The sequence below is a fragment of the Benincasa hispida genome, chromosome 3 (assembly GCF_027475165.1).
Source record: "Benincasa hispida cultivar pf3 chromosome 3, pf3_genome.v1.1, whole genome shotgun sequence".
Taxonomy (NCBI): Eukaryota; Viridiplantae; Streptophyta; class Magnoliopsida; order Cucurbitales; family Cucurbitaceae; genus Benincasa; species Benincasa hispida.
In genome coordinates this window covers 8,497,525-8,511,136 of record NC_143480.1, presented here as the reverse complement: position 1 = coordinate 8,511,136, position 13,612 = coordinate 8,497,525, and the positions used below count along the sequence as shown (strand labels likewise).

General features: G+C 34.8%; 1 protein-coding gene across 9 annotated transcripts; it reads left to right on the top strand.

Annotated features, from left to right (window-relative positions):
• The first annotated feature begins 9,561 nt into the window (after positions 1 to 9,561).
• Positions 9,562 to 13,236, top strand: LOC120073802 (tRNA dimethylallyltransferase 2-like). 9 transcript variants are annotated; one of them, XR_005480803.2, is made up of 6 exons: positions 9,562 to 9,996; positions 10,110 to 10,189; positions 10,696 to 10,776; positions 10,861 to 10,950; positions 12,426 to 12,519; positions 13,012 to 13,236. XR_005480803.2 is itself a non-coding variant. In XM_039026650.2 (6 exons), exons 1-5 carry the CDS (start codon positions 9,846 to 9,848, stop codon positions 12,456 to 12,458), a joined length of 435 nt encoding a protein of 144 aa, XP_038882578.1. In that variant the 5' UTR covers positions 9,562 to 9,845; the 3' UTR covers positions 12,459 to 12,480; positions 13,012 to 13,236. The 9 variants fall into 9 exon arrangements, 8 of the variants coding, with proteins under 8 accessions (XP_038882578.1, XP_090167580.1, XP_038882579.1 ...); XM_039026650.2 differs by having other exon boundaries at positions 12,426 to 12,480; XM_090311454.1 differs by having other exon boundaries at positions 12,426 to 12,484.
• The last annotated feature ends 376 nt before the right edge of the window (positions 13,237 to 13,612 follow it).

The following is a 13,612-nucleotide window of genomic DNA, read 5'->3' as shown; positions in this document are numbered from 1 at the left end:
CCTCCGTTTCCATTAATCCAATCTCCTTTTCTGTTGGCCCTGCACCAACCTACGCGTCGCCACCCATGGTGGCATCTCCATCACCATTTAACCCTTGTGCTTATCCCCTTAGTTGCACCCACGTCTCAATCTTCATCTCCTCATGTTCACCTACAACCAACTACCTCCACTACAAGAGAGGCACGATGTAGGGACAAAAGAGTGGTCTATGGGGATATTCTAAAAAATCTAAAACCTTTCAAATCCCTTGATGAAGGTGTGGTAAACCAGCCAGGCGATCAGTAGGTTGGGGCTAAGCCATCGCCGCTTGGGCTTGATAATGCGACAAGTAAGGAAAAATAAGGTGAAATTGTTGTCGATGTTGAAGATGAATCAGTTGTAAGAAGAAGTGGAAAAAGAGGAAGGAAAAAAAGCAATGAAGCAAGTGCTTCCACCTTATATGCAGAGGCGTAGGCAAAAGAGTTTCAGAAAAAGGCTAAAAGGGTAAGGGAAGGCCTGGGTGATATAAGGAAGGAGCCAGAATGTTTAATAGCGGCGACAGAGCTCCATCATAAAATTCGCAAAGAGGAGAGTGCATCGAAGTTTCATCACATCCTGAGAAGTCATTGGATAACGCAGATCGAGTTATGATAGAACTTGAGAAAGAACTGCGCGAAGAAAGTGAAGAAAAGGAAAGAGCTAGGAAAGAAAAGGTTCAGCGTGTCGAGAAAAAAATGAAAGAAAGCGATAAGGGAGGTGGATGTGAGGAAAAGAAAAGAAGTTAAAAAACCAAAGGAAGAGAAGAAAAATGGAGCAGTAGGTGGCACTCCTAAAAAAGAAAAAGTACAAAAATAAGTGATGGTAAGGAAGGAAGAGAAGGGCAAGGCGCTCGCGGTAGAGGAAGAAAGAATTCCCAAGAAGAGGCCATCAATTCTGATCGATATGGGTTTCTTCCAAGAAAGCTCGCCTTTACCACCCTTCATCAGTGATATAATCAATGCATTAGGCTGGAAAGATTTTTGCCTAGGGGCCAAAACGGTTAAACCTTCTGTGGTGACCGCGTTCTACGAGGGAAAGCCTTACTCTGAGCGATATAGAGCTGATGTTGAGAAGGCAACCATTGGATTCGGCGTTATGAAAATTAATCACTTATACAACTTGGAGGACATCCCTGTCGTTGAAGGAAATAGAATAATTGAGATCCCAAGGTCTGAAGAGCAAAAAGAAGCGCTGAAGGTGGTAGCACTACCTGGGATGAAATGGACTGTCTCGCCAAAAGGGGCCAAGACGTTGTCACCATACAGCCTAATGCCAGAAGCTAATGTGTGGTTATACTTCATCAAAATAAAGCTACTCCCCACAATGCATGATTATTTGGTCTCAAGAGGACGAGTAATGGTCATCTTCTGTATCATGCGACTAATCCCCATCAATGTTGGTCACTTGATCGTAGGATAAGTTTGGTCATTTTTCTATAGACCAAGAGGGCAATTATTCTTCCCTTCACTCATCATTGAGCTATGCGTGGCCCAAGGATGGTTTGGAGAAGAAGAAGATGTGGCGGTAAAAAGTACATTGACAAACAACTCTCTCCACTGCTTAATGAGGTTATTAGAGTAATAAGTTCAACCTAAGTAAAAAACGAAGCGGCAGCCTCAAACCCAGATTACCTCAGAAGCTTCTCAGTGCAAGAAAAGAAAGGTGATTATTGCTCAAGAGGTTAACGAAAGAGCGCTCCCCTCGCCCCAATCAGAAAAATCTCCACCACCCCAACCGAACCTTGAATCTCTCAGAGTAAGCGCTGACTTCAACATTCGACCCACATCGCTTGAAAAACCAATGCCACCAGCTTCTAAAGATGAACCTCTTTCTATCCTCCCTCAAGCATCTAGATTACCAAGCCCACCACTCTCTCCTAAAATCCCTCCACGCATCACTACTGATGACCCAAGCCTTCCATCGCCTAGGACTGAAACAAGCGTTGACTTCAACATTGGCGAGGATAGTGAACGTCAACCTGATGAAGAAGCGCAAAATTAACATGAAAATGACTCCAAAAGGATCATTCCTGAGGATGAATGGTACAAATTCCTTCACGATGACTTCTGCGAACTGATTTTGGGAGGTCTCGATGCACTTTCACGACAGCAGCAAACGCTCCAAACGTAAATGGATGATCTAAGGTGACAAAAAGATGAACTCATTAGACTACATAGCAAGCTGAAGGAATTTATTCAAGACCAGCAAAATACAATGTGTGACTTCATTTGGCAGTTGACGGAAAGGCAGCACAATCAGTTCCATCATATGGTTGACTTATTTTAGAACGTTATTGCTCCCCTTATCGTGGTGCCACCAATTCCCCTATATCTTCAGAATCCGTTGTGCTTTCCCAACGAAGATCCATCGCAAGATTGCAACAATGATGTGGGAGAAGCTTAAATTTGGGGGTGATGTCCTTCCTTGGAAATTTTGATGCCATTCTTCTTTTACTTTCATGTATCATACTTCATTAGTTGAATATAAGTTTTTTGGAAATTTTGTCTATCTTTTGTGCCTTCTCTTGCTATTTGTAACATGAAAATCACTTATTATATTTCTGTTGCCTTGGTTGCCAATAATGACCTTAATGATGAAATCATGCTCTAACACTAACACCTAGACTAGAATTAGTATTAAGTTTTAGGACTTCTTTTCTTTTGAAATTATTTCTAGGATTCAGTAAGCATGCATGCTTCATGACAAACTTCTTTTACAAAACCTTTCTAATACCATCGTATATTTCTTTTCTTTAGTAACGAGAACCTTGCTGTCCTCTAAATTTGGGGGTGGGGAGGAGAGTTTTTTTTAGTTTAAAAGCTTTCAAGATCATTTAATCTCTTTGAATTCTTTCATCTTTAAAATATTATATATATATATATATAGCGTTGAGATCAGAACTTGCTCGTAGTTGGATGTCTGCATGACACCTGTGGGGGCAATCCAAAACAAAGGCAAGAATCGTGATCAACGCAAAAAATAAATGATCACCACTCCACGACCATAAAAAGGCAAGACATGAGTTAGTCTAAAAAGAGTGACTGGCTCGTAGTTGGATGTCTGCATTACACCCGTGGGGACAAGCCAAAACGAAGGCCAAATGCTTGGATCAGCACTAGATCTCCATAAAATAGCAAGGAGAAATTTTTTTTTATTATTTATTTTTTTGTTAAAAACCTCCATTTCTAAAATATGAAATTGTCTTAGAAATGAGTAGAGTATTTTTGAAGATTAAGCTTGTAGCTTCTCAAGGTTAGAAATAAATTTGGAGGAAAAAGGAATAAAACTTAAGAAAATTTTGGCATAGCAAATTGGGTTAGGCACTTTGAGAGGTCTAGGCAACTCATGAAGGCGATTGAAGTATTAAGAAATCATAAGTATATGCTTGAGTACAAGCATTATTTTAAATTTAGGGGTATGATAACTTGTAAGAAATACAAGATATTGTATATGTGAAACCTGGATTTCCATTTTCTCCTACTTAAGCAAGTGATTAAGGGAATTAAACAAGTGAAAGTTAAATCCTATGTTGAAGTGAAGGAAATTTCTAAGTGTTGAATAGATTTTCCTTGAGTAGTTTTGAGTTAGGCCTCAAATAGTGAAATTTGGCTAAGTGTAAGGTAAAAAAAGGACCCATGCGTTAAGTGTTAGGAGACATTAACGCATAAGATGAGAAAACAACCATGAATTTGTAAGGTTGGACACATGATTGGCCGAAGTATTGGCAAGAGGCGTTGCCAAGAGTTGCTCATGCGTTGGGTATGTATGAGCGAGAGCAGAGAAAGCGAGAGGCTAAACGAAGGCACTGGGCAGACAATTGTGTAGCAATGCGAGGAGCTAAACGACGAGGTAGACGATCGTGTAGAAAATGAGCAGTGCTACACGAAGAGGTAGACAATCGTTTAATAAGTGAGTGGCGCTACACGATGAGGTAAGCGATCATGTAGGCGGGCGCTGGACGATTGTGTAATAATGCGCGGAACTAAGCGATGCGCTAGACGAACGTGAAGATGCGCATGACATTAAACGATGAGAAGTGACGCACTAGACGATCAGGTTATACGATAGGCAAAGTACAACATGATTAGTGTAAGTGCTAGACAATAAGCACAGAAGCTGGACGATAGCGTTAAGTGTTAAGCGACGCCCTGGACTATACGATGGCGCTACGCGATGGGCGTAGGCTTTAGATGATAGCTGTGCTGCGCTAGGCGATGAGCAGACGTGCTACACGATAGCCGAAATATTAAGCGATGGGCGGTAGACGCGGGCGCTGGGCGATGACGCTAAGCGATTAGAGGATGCGTTGGACGATAAGGCATCAGCGATAAACGATGGAATTAAACGATGCTTGCAGTAGCTAAGCGATAGGCTATGCACAAGGTCTTTGAGAGCAAGATCAGTGAGATCGCTGAGAGTGAGATCGTTTGCTAAACGATTGAGCTACACAATGGGATGTTGGAGCTAGGCGATAGAAGCAGGAACTAAACGATGGGGCGGAGCTGAGGACTGTGTTACGCAAGATTGATATGCTCATCAGGACAAATGGCTTTACCAACGGAAGTCTGAAACAGAGATATTAGGAGCTGGACGAATAAATATTCATGCAAGGTGAGTTCTGTGCATGAAGAAGACACATCAAATAGGAGGTGGATGAGGCTAGGCATGGGCAAAATGAGAGAAAAACGCCTAGATATGATCAAAGGAAAAGATATTGGGTAAACGAGAAGGGTGAGATGCCTATAAAAGGAGCAGAACGCTTCACTTTAGCCCACAAACCATTTAAGTTCATAAAAATCACTAAGAAAAGAGTAAGTAAGAGACATTCGTGTGTTGAACGAAGGAAAAGAAGTGCTGATCAGATGAAAGTCAGAACAGAGGTGCTGAAGGAAGCTGAGTGTAAGGAAGAGTGTTAGAGGGTGTGACAGTATCTCTTCCATGTAAAAAATAAGAAAAAGGCAGGAAGTTTCGACATTCTTTACTAAAGAGTTTATACAAAAAACGGAGTATGCGATCACACACTTTCAATATCTAACATATCTAAATTTCAGACTGATATTGCTATCTTTGTGCAGAATACCCTTCAGCACAACTGGATGAAAGCATGATCGCATAACCCAAGTACCCACTACCGTGATCAAACAAGAACGGCCAGAAAAGCAGATGATCGCATGATTATAAGCGATGAGGCATGACATGACATGGGCAATGGGAGTCAAATCACAGACTGCATTGGTAGCCGGCAATAGAACTTTGTTGAAGATTCAATGAACCCCTAACACGTCGTAGACGGCAACACAGGATATGGAATTTAATGTGCCTCATTAATGCAATCATGAGAAAGATAAAATAAAAAGGGAAAAAAAGCATCATCGAATGCCTATAAATACCCATGTAATTTTCATGCAGATATAATAGTGGGAGACGAGAGAAAATTCTGAGAGGAAACTCTACCAAACAACCTTCCTATTTTTCCATAGAAATTCCCTAGTGAGAGCTTAGGATTCCTGTGAGAGAGGAAGAAGGATACCACTGTTTAATGTTCTAAGTGAAGCAATCATCAAATGAGTCGTAGGGAGTAAGGCAATGCAGACCTTGGCTTGATTCTATACTCCTTTCTTTTTCTTTGTGTATTTGCATTGTACTTTCTATATTGACAAATTCAAACTTTGCAATATGAATACATGTTCATCTTATCTTTTGTCCATCTTTTTCATCAATATCATGCATAACTAAATTGTCAAATGGGTTGAGAAGTGTGCAGCTGACACTACTAAATAACAAGAGAATCAGACTATCAACTTATCTTATGCATGCTTATATGACTTTCTTGAATCAATTGAGAGATTGTTCTAATTAAATTTAATCTAAGTTTGAAAGACCTTAGATTTGGATCTCATAAAACAAGAGAAAATATTTCTTAGAAATAAGTATATCCTCTACATATTGCACTCATCACATGCATCTTAGAAATAAGATAATGTGGCTAGATACTCTGCAAAGTGTTGGACGTAACATTGAGTGCATTGCTTGATTGCATAATCCGCTTAATTTTTTAGGAAGTGTTAATGACAAATCTTCTCTACCCTTTCATCATATATCTATTATTAAATTCACATTGTTTCACTTAGACATAATTTTCATCGCATAATACTTAGATTTAAAATAGCTCATTCACTTAACCATTTTAAACATTTCAATTTGCACTACGATCATATTTTTAGTTTCACTGCAAATTTGCAAGCAATTCCTACGTTCGACCCTCGACTCACCAGGACTCTAGTTGAATATTCACTTGGATTCGACCAGATAAAACTAAGCGTTAAACCACAATAGTCTTATCAATTCATTGCATGTTATTAAAACATCAATCTCATAATAAAATAATATGCACCCGAAAATATAACGTAAATTTTAATCTATGTTGATTGGGGTTGATTGATTCGGGTATGAGCTATTCAGGGGCTTTTTGGACATTTTCTATGAGCTATTCAGTAATATAACTTAAGTAGATATCGGTGGTATCAATAATATCTATAAAAATGAGGTTATTAGGGGGTGTTTTCCCCCAACTTGAAGTTGGTGGAATAGCCTACATTGTTTGGGGTTCCAAATATAATAGCGATGCTTACAACTATTTATACCTATAATTATCTATTGTAAACCTATTTAAAATTCCTATTTGCTAAAGTGTTTACTATTTCTTACCCATCATCTCTCTTTCTCTTTGTTAGAGTGTTTACTATTTTCTACCAAGACTAAAATAGTGTGCATCCTAAACATAGACTATTATTACAATAAATACTATAATAGTTTGCATGCCAAATATTGACTATTATAATCACAGACTATGATAACCACATATTATGATAACTAACTTAGCGACCCAAATGCCCAATAATTATAGACTTCTATCACTCATAAAAATTTATCAATGATCCTATCTATAAAAGAAGTTGGGAGATTCATGCCTCCCACATATTTTTTTTCCTTCAATGGATTTTTTGGACATCTTCTATAAGTTGAAAGGAAAACTTATTATATTTGCAAATCATTTCTAATTTGACTATTTTTGCCATATTTTAGACTCGTTTTGCAATATATGAAGAAGTCCTTATTTTATTCATTTGACATCCTCATTGCAAACCCCGTTCAATTATTGGAATTAAAAAATCAAAATTATTAGTAAACTACGATTTTGAGTGTCTGACATTAAACTCTTGAAAATATAATTAACACTACAACAAATATGACATATTATAACTTTTGGATATAGCCTTTTAAAATATAGGCTATAGAATCTCATCCAAAAAAGAGAGCAAAACGTTAAAAATTTCATTTCACTTCATCTCTACACATAAAAGCAAGGGGAATTGGAGTATATGGCGGAATTTGGGAATTGGAGTGTATGACGGAATTTGAGGTTTCATTCTTTATGCCAACTGCACATGACCACAAATTTCTAAATCTCTTAGTTGCCCTTGCCTTGTTCGTAGATGTTGAGAGAATAACGTCGGGTAATTTTTTATATTTGTAAGGACAACTGCCTCCTAATTTTGCTCATGTAGTTAACGTAATCTCTATATTTTTTTATTATTTTAGATTCAATTTAATCAATTTTTGAATTTATCTCATCTTAATAAAATATCCAGATTTTTTTACCAAGTTTATATTTGAAATATCTATATATTATTAAAACTTCTTTTATCCATATATTTTATTCAAATCTCTATATTGCTTTTCATAATTATATACATATATTTTTAATAAATTAGTTGTATATTTCTCATATTTTTAATAAATTAGTCGTATATGTTATTTTTGATATTATTTTAACGTTTTGGGAAAAGAAATATCACTACCTAAAAAAATGAGTTGATTGCACAATAATCGGTTGAAATCGATTTAGGTTTTTTTTGTCCAATCTCTTCCTCATTTTTCCTCTTTTGGAATTTAGATTTATTTTTAATATTAAAATTAGATTTGGATAACTTCCTACGAATTTATTTAAAATAAATCAATCTCTCCCTCATTTTTCTCCCCTAATTGATTTAAATTAGCTATTTGTTTTGATTTGATTTAACCGTTATTCGAAAATATTCAGAATTAATCAATATTTAATTTGTTTATCACAATTTGGATTTTAATTTATAATACATTTTTAAATTTTATATTATTTTAATCATTTTTTATTATTCTAAATTCAGATTATATTTTTTTTATTTTAATTAGGATTTTATGGAATATTTTATACATATTATCATCTAATAAACTGTATATTTCATTTAAGTTTGATCTTTTTTTGTATTTTTTAATTATCTTTTATTCATTATCATCTTATTATATTATTATATCAATAATTTGTCCAAACAAATAAATATTCACTTTTGCAATTTTGCTATTTTTGCTATACCTCTACAACAAGTTAGACTTCTTTCATAGGGTTTTGTGGTGGATGTGAATATAGTGTAATTGTAAATAAACGAACTCCCTTCCTGATTTTTCTCACCGAATTATATTTAAATTTATATTTTATTATCAAATTAGATTTTATCTAACTACTTATTGAAAAATAAACAAAAACTTACTGTTTTTTCTCTCCAATTTATATTTGAATTTATTTTTATTTTCAAATTTGATTTTATCCAACTAACTTTTGATTTGTTTATATGTTTGTTATCAAATTAATTTGAACTTTTTCTTTATATTTTCGATGTTTTCAATTTTTCATATACAAACATGTAAAAATGGCTTGTTGAACCTAAAAAGAAACATATAAATGGGAATTAGATTTTAAATGTTTGAAACAGGTAGGTGTATATATATATTTTTCAGCTTATTATTAATATTAATATTAATAATATTATTAGTATTTTATTATTATTATTATTATTATCATCATCATAATTCTTATTATTTATTAAAAGAAGATAACAAAAAAAAAAAAAACCCTAAATCTCATCTTCTTTATCTTCTTCACCGCCCCAAAATCTCATTTTCTCCTTTGCAATCTCATGTCTTTGATGTTGGTTCATCAACTCGTTCTTGAACTCCATAATCTTGGTTAGCTTTTAATGAGCATCCTCACCAGGCTCGTTAGCTTTTAACGAGCACCCTCACCAGGTTGTTGACCTTTTTTCGCTTGCACACATGGTTTCTGCTTTTGTTTCTACTTTTTAAACATCATTTTCAACTTTTGTGATTCATAGGTTTAAAGTTGACTTTCAAGATCCAATGAGCAAAATAATCACATGGAATGAAGATTATGAGACTCCCTACAACTTGTTTGGTGTCAAACGCAATCATACTTCCATCATATCATATCGTCGTGAAGTTGCAATTACTTCACATATTCACTTGCCAAACTTTAATTTTGCTTATGGAATATTTAAATACTATGTATTTGTAGGATTCTTGTTGTTTTTGAAACAGTATATCTTTACATTTTCATTTGTACTTAATTTTAAATTTTTAGGATAATTTTGTCATTTACTAATTAGTATTTTTAATTATATAAATTCTTTTTGTTATTTTTATAATTTTGAAACTTTTCTTTTTGTCATTTTTTCGAACGAAACTTTCTATCAGCCCTAAAGGCAAAATAAAAAATCCTCTCTCTCAAATCTCAACCTTGTTTATCTCAAATCCCAACTTTCAGCACTGAAACACACCTCTTCTTCTCTTAGAATCCACCATGGAATCCGATTTACGCTACTCCTTTTCTAGGGCAGGCCTCAAATCCATCACCACTGATCTTGGTGATGGTATGCTCGTCCACTATTATGCGCCCAAATTCAGAAGAGAGACAAAACCTAATTTGCTTATAAATGGATTTGGGGCCGTCTGGTTCTGGGAAGTCCCGTCTCGCTATCGATTTGGCTTCTCATTTCCCTGTCGAGATCATCAATGCTGACTCTATGCAGGTTTATCGAGGATTGGACGTTCTCACAAACAAAGTTTCCCCCAAAGATCAAAATGGTCAGTCAGTTACCTCTATTTGTATGCTATTCTTTCAATTGTTGGCGAGATTGTGCTTTCCCTGGTTTCTCTTGATTTCTGATTTGGGTTTTTCAATGGGTTTCGTTATCTAGGAGTACCTCATCATCTTTTTGGTACAGTGAGTCCAGACGTCGAATTCACGGCTAAATACTTTCAAGATTCTGCCATTCCTGTGAGTTAGCTATACTGTATCGTGCAAAAGGTTTTTGCTTCTAGTGTTCATTATGCATTCTCTGAGATGTAAATTGAAAGAGGTGAAAATTGATGTGTGACGTTTTCTATTCCGTTGAAAAGAATGCTAGCGTGGTCGAAAAATGTACTTGTCCTATTCTACTGTAGTTTTGTATTGCTATCTTCAGTGATATGGGTCGATGAGCTTCTACTAAGGTTCAATTTCTGCTTCTAGTCCTGAAGACCTGAACATGGTCAATAGTATCCTCAATTAAGATCAAGAAGTTAATGGTGTGTTTGGAATATATTGTCAAGTGTTCAATTTAAACAATAAGTCATTTTAGATCAAATTCGTGTGTATGGAAACCACTCTAAATAGTTTTTGAAACACTTTTAATGTGTATTTTAAACAATGTTTTATCATTTGCAGTATACTCCTGATCTATCTATCTATATAAATATGAAAGTCTATCTGTATCTTCATCCTATGTATTTATCTTTTTCAAGTCTACAATGGGAGCATTCAAACAACTGATGCCTGTGCAACAATTTTCCATAGAGAAGATTTGTACATGTAAAAAATATGAGGTCAAGAAGTGTTTGAGGAAGTGTTTTTACTTCTTTATGATGCGTGTATTGTTGCATCCTAACTATACTTTGGCATGTTTGTAGGTTGAGTTCAACAAAGCTACACAATCTTTGACTTACACAGCGACCATTCTAATTGCTCAAAAGAGAGATGCTTTAAAAAGATTAATCAGGGTGATTTTCTTCTACTTCATCCAAATTCCTTTCTTGTTATTTTTAATGGATGGACTCTTGGCAAGCATCGAAGGCCATAGGTGGAGAGATTCTTGAATTTCAGTTTATAGCTTACATACCATATGTGATTGTTAAGATATATGTAACATGTTTGTTGATTAAAACTTTCGTCTTGTTCACACCTTGTATGCTTCTTCTATTTAGTATTTTTATACTGGTATGAGAATGCTAAAGAGAGCTGGAAAAATTGGCAAGTTTGTTAGCATCTTTGTGAATGAGAAGCAAGTGAGTTTCTCTTATGTACCTGTTCGAATATGTTTAATGTGTCAGATACTTTAGGTTTGTTCTTATGTTACAATGCTTATAAGTACAATATTGAGCAGTTATGGATAACAATGTGCAGTGGTTTTTAGCATAAAGTTTTAATTTATACATGTATTTTTGTAGTCACTTTAACCCATTTTGCTGAAGGAATTCAAGCAACATATTTTATTTTAAATGCCTTAAGCCCAGAGCAAGGGTATTATGCTCTATCTATCAATTATATTACTTTGAAAATCGCTTGTATATAAAAATGTTTGATAATATTTTTGCTGAAGAAACTGAAAAAGATTGCAGTATTCTTTTTTTTAACAGCGTGGTGCTTGAACTTTCATGGTCAACCACTTTGACTGCTACTACTGTGAAAAGTATGGTTCGACCTACGTTTACAACAAAGCTGATGTGATTAGATTTATCTTTTTGTTTTTAATCATGTTTTTTATTTATCTAAAAGATAGGAAGATGGTTTCTTGTTCAATTTCATAGGGTTGCAAAACATCGCGAGTTTAAAAAAAAAAAGGTTGCAACAGCAACTTCAATTTTTGGAGGATAAGGTCGCGGCCTTGATTTCTAGAGGACCACTAGGGAATCGGTTTCAATTTTTAGAAGAGGTCTGCAACTTCGATTTTTAGATGTTGGCTGCAGTGTTAGTTTCGATTTGTAGAGGTGAGGGGAATTTAATTTTGATTTTTAGTTGAAGAATAAGCTTTAGGTTTTGGTTGTCAGAATGAGGCATAATAGACTAATCAACTGTTTGATATTTGGATGTGAAACTTTTTATGGGCTTTTAGTGGTTGAATTCTCTATTGATTAAGGTTTGTGTTTGTTAAGCGTAACAACAATGCAACTGGTGGGGCAATGAAGAAGGTAAGGATAAATGAATGGTTCTTAATTCTGAAAGAGTGAGGTAAGTGACTGCTTTTAATTTATAGCTTTGGGGTGAGTGTTACTTGATACTTAGACAATATATCCTTGGATTTCAATCCGGATAAACTTTCATGGTTCCTAATGTAGCAAACATTGTTCTGCCATGAGATATATGAAGTATTGTTCAAATCTCTTGCATTATCTAAGTCAGAGTTGAATTTATTTTGGTTGTCTTTAGGCAAGCAAAAAAGTGATTTCAAGTGTTTGCATTTTTCTTCTTGTAACAGAATGGATCAACTAAAACCATATGCAGCCCTTGAATTGGCAGTGAACAGACTTGAAGTATGTTAGTTTCCATTCTTCTTGCAGTTTGATTTAAATGTGTGTAGGCTTTTTATTCTTCATTGTTCGACTATTGATCGAGACTATACTCCTTGTATTATGATCATAAGTGTTTGATAGGCATCAGTCTCTTGTTTTAAGTTGTTTAAGGGTTTAAGGGTGTTTGGGAACACGGAGTAGAGTTGTGAATTTTAGAGATGGAAGTTCATATCAACTATTAATTTTGTATGTTTTGTTTACTCTATGATAATATAACAACGAACAGGAAAAAAAAGCTATAAGGCTCTTTAAATTGGAAGTTGGTTCATATTTTTATTTTTTGTCTTTATCTCTTATTTGTTATTTTGTGTATTAATATAATATTTCTATGGTAAATTTGCTAATTATTAATGAAGCACTATTTTAAAGTTGTTTTGAGAGTCAAAATGACAATTATGCACTTTTTATGTAGTTATGAGATTCAAAGTTATACTTAGACACTTTTCAAGTCGTTTTGGAAGTCAAACGGATACTAATTCACTTTTTATGTAGGTGGATGAAATGATACCTTTACGCGTGGAAAGATCAAAGACGGAAAGCTCAATTCCATGATGCTATAATCCTTAATATTTGATAAATTTTGTATTTTGTGAACGTTGTATAGTTGCAAATTACACTTGATGTATTTCTTGTAATTATTGGATAATTTATTTAGTTTCTAATGTAAATTGATTCCTAAATTTCAATAATGAAAAGGAAGTCATTGTATTTAATGCATACATTATGAAGTATTTCATTTCTTTATTTAGTTGAAAACAAGTGCTTGTAATGTAAATGGTCATAACTTCAATGTTGTTTGTTATAGCATAAGATTAAAGCTATATATATTGTTGGGTTAACCGCCCTTCATTAGGTCCAAATACTCAAGATCAATGTTTGAAAGATGAAGAAAAGGCTAAGAAATAGTCTACCAAATCCTTGATGATCGATACTCGACGCTCGACGTCTTCCTACTCGATGCTCGATAAGAATTTCCTTCTTCGTTTGACTGTTAAATTCTCGATGATTCTTGAACAATATTCGCTGCGACTCGAAGGTGAAAATGATCAACTCGAAGCTACTCGATAGCAAAGATCGATGCACGATTGAACTC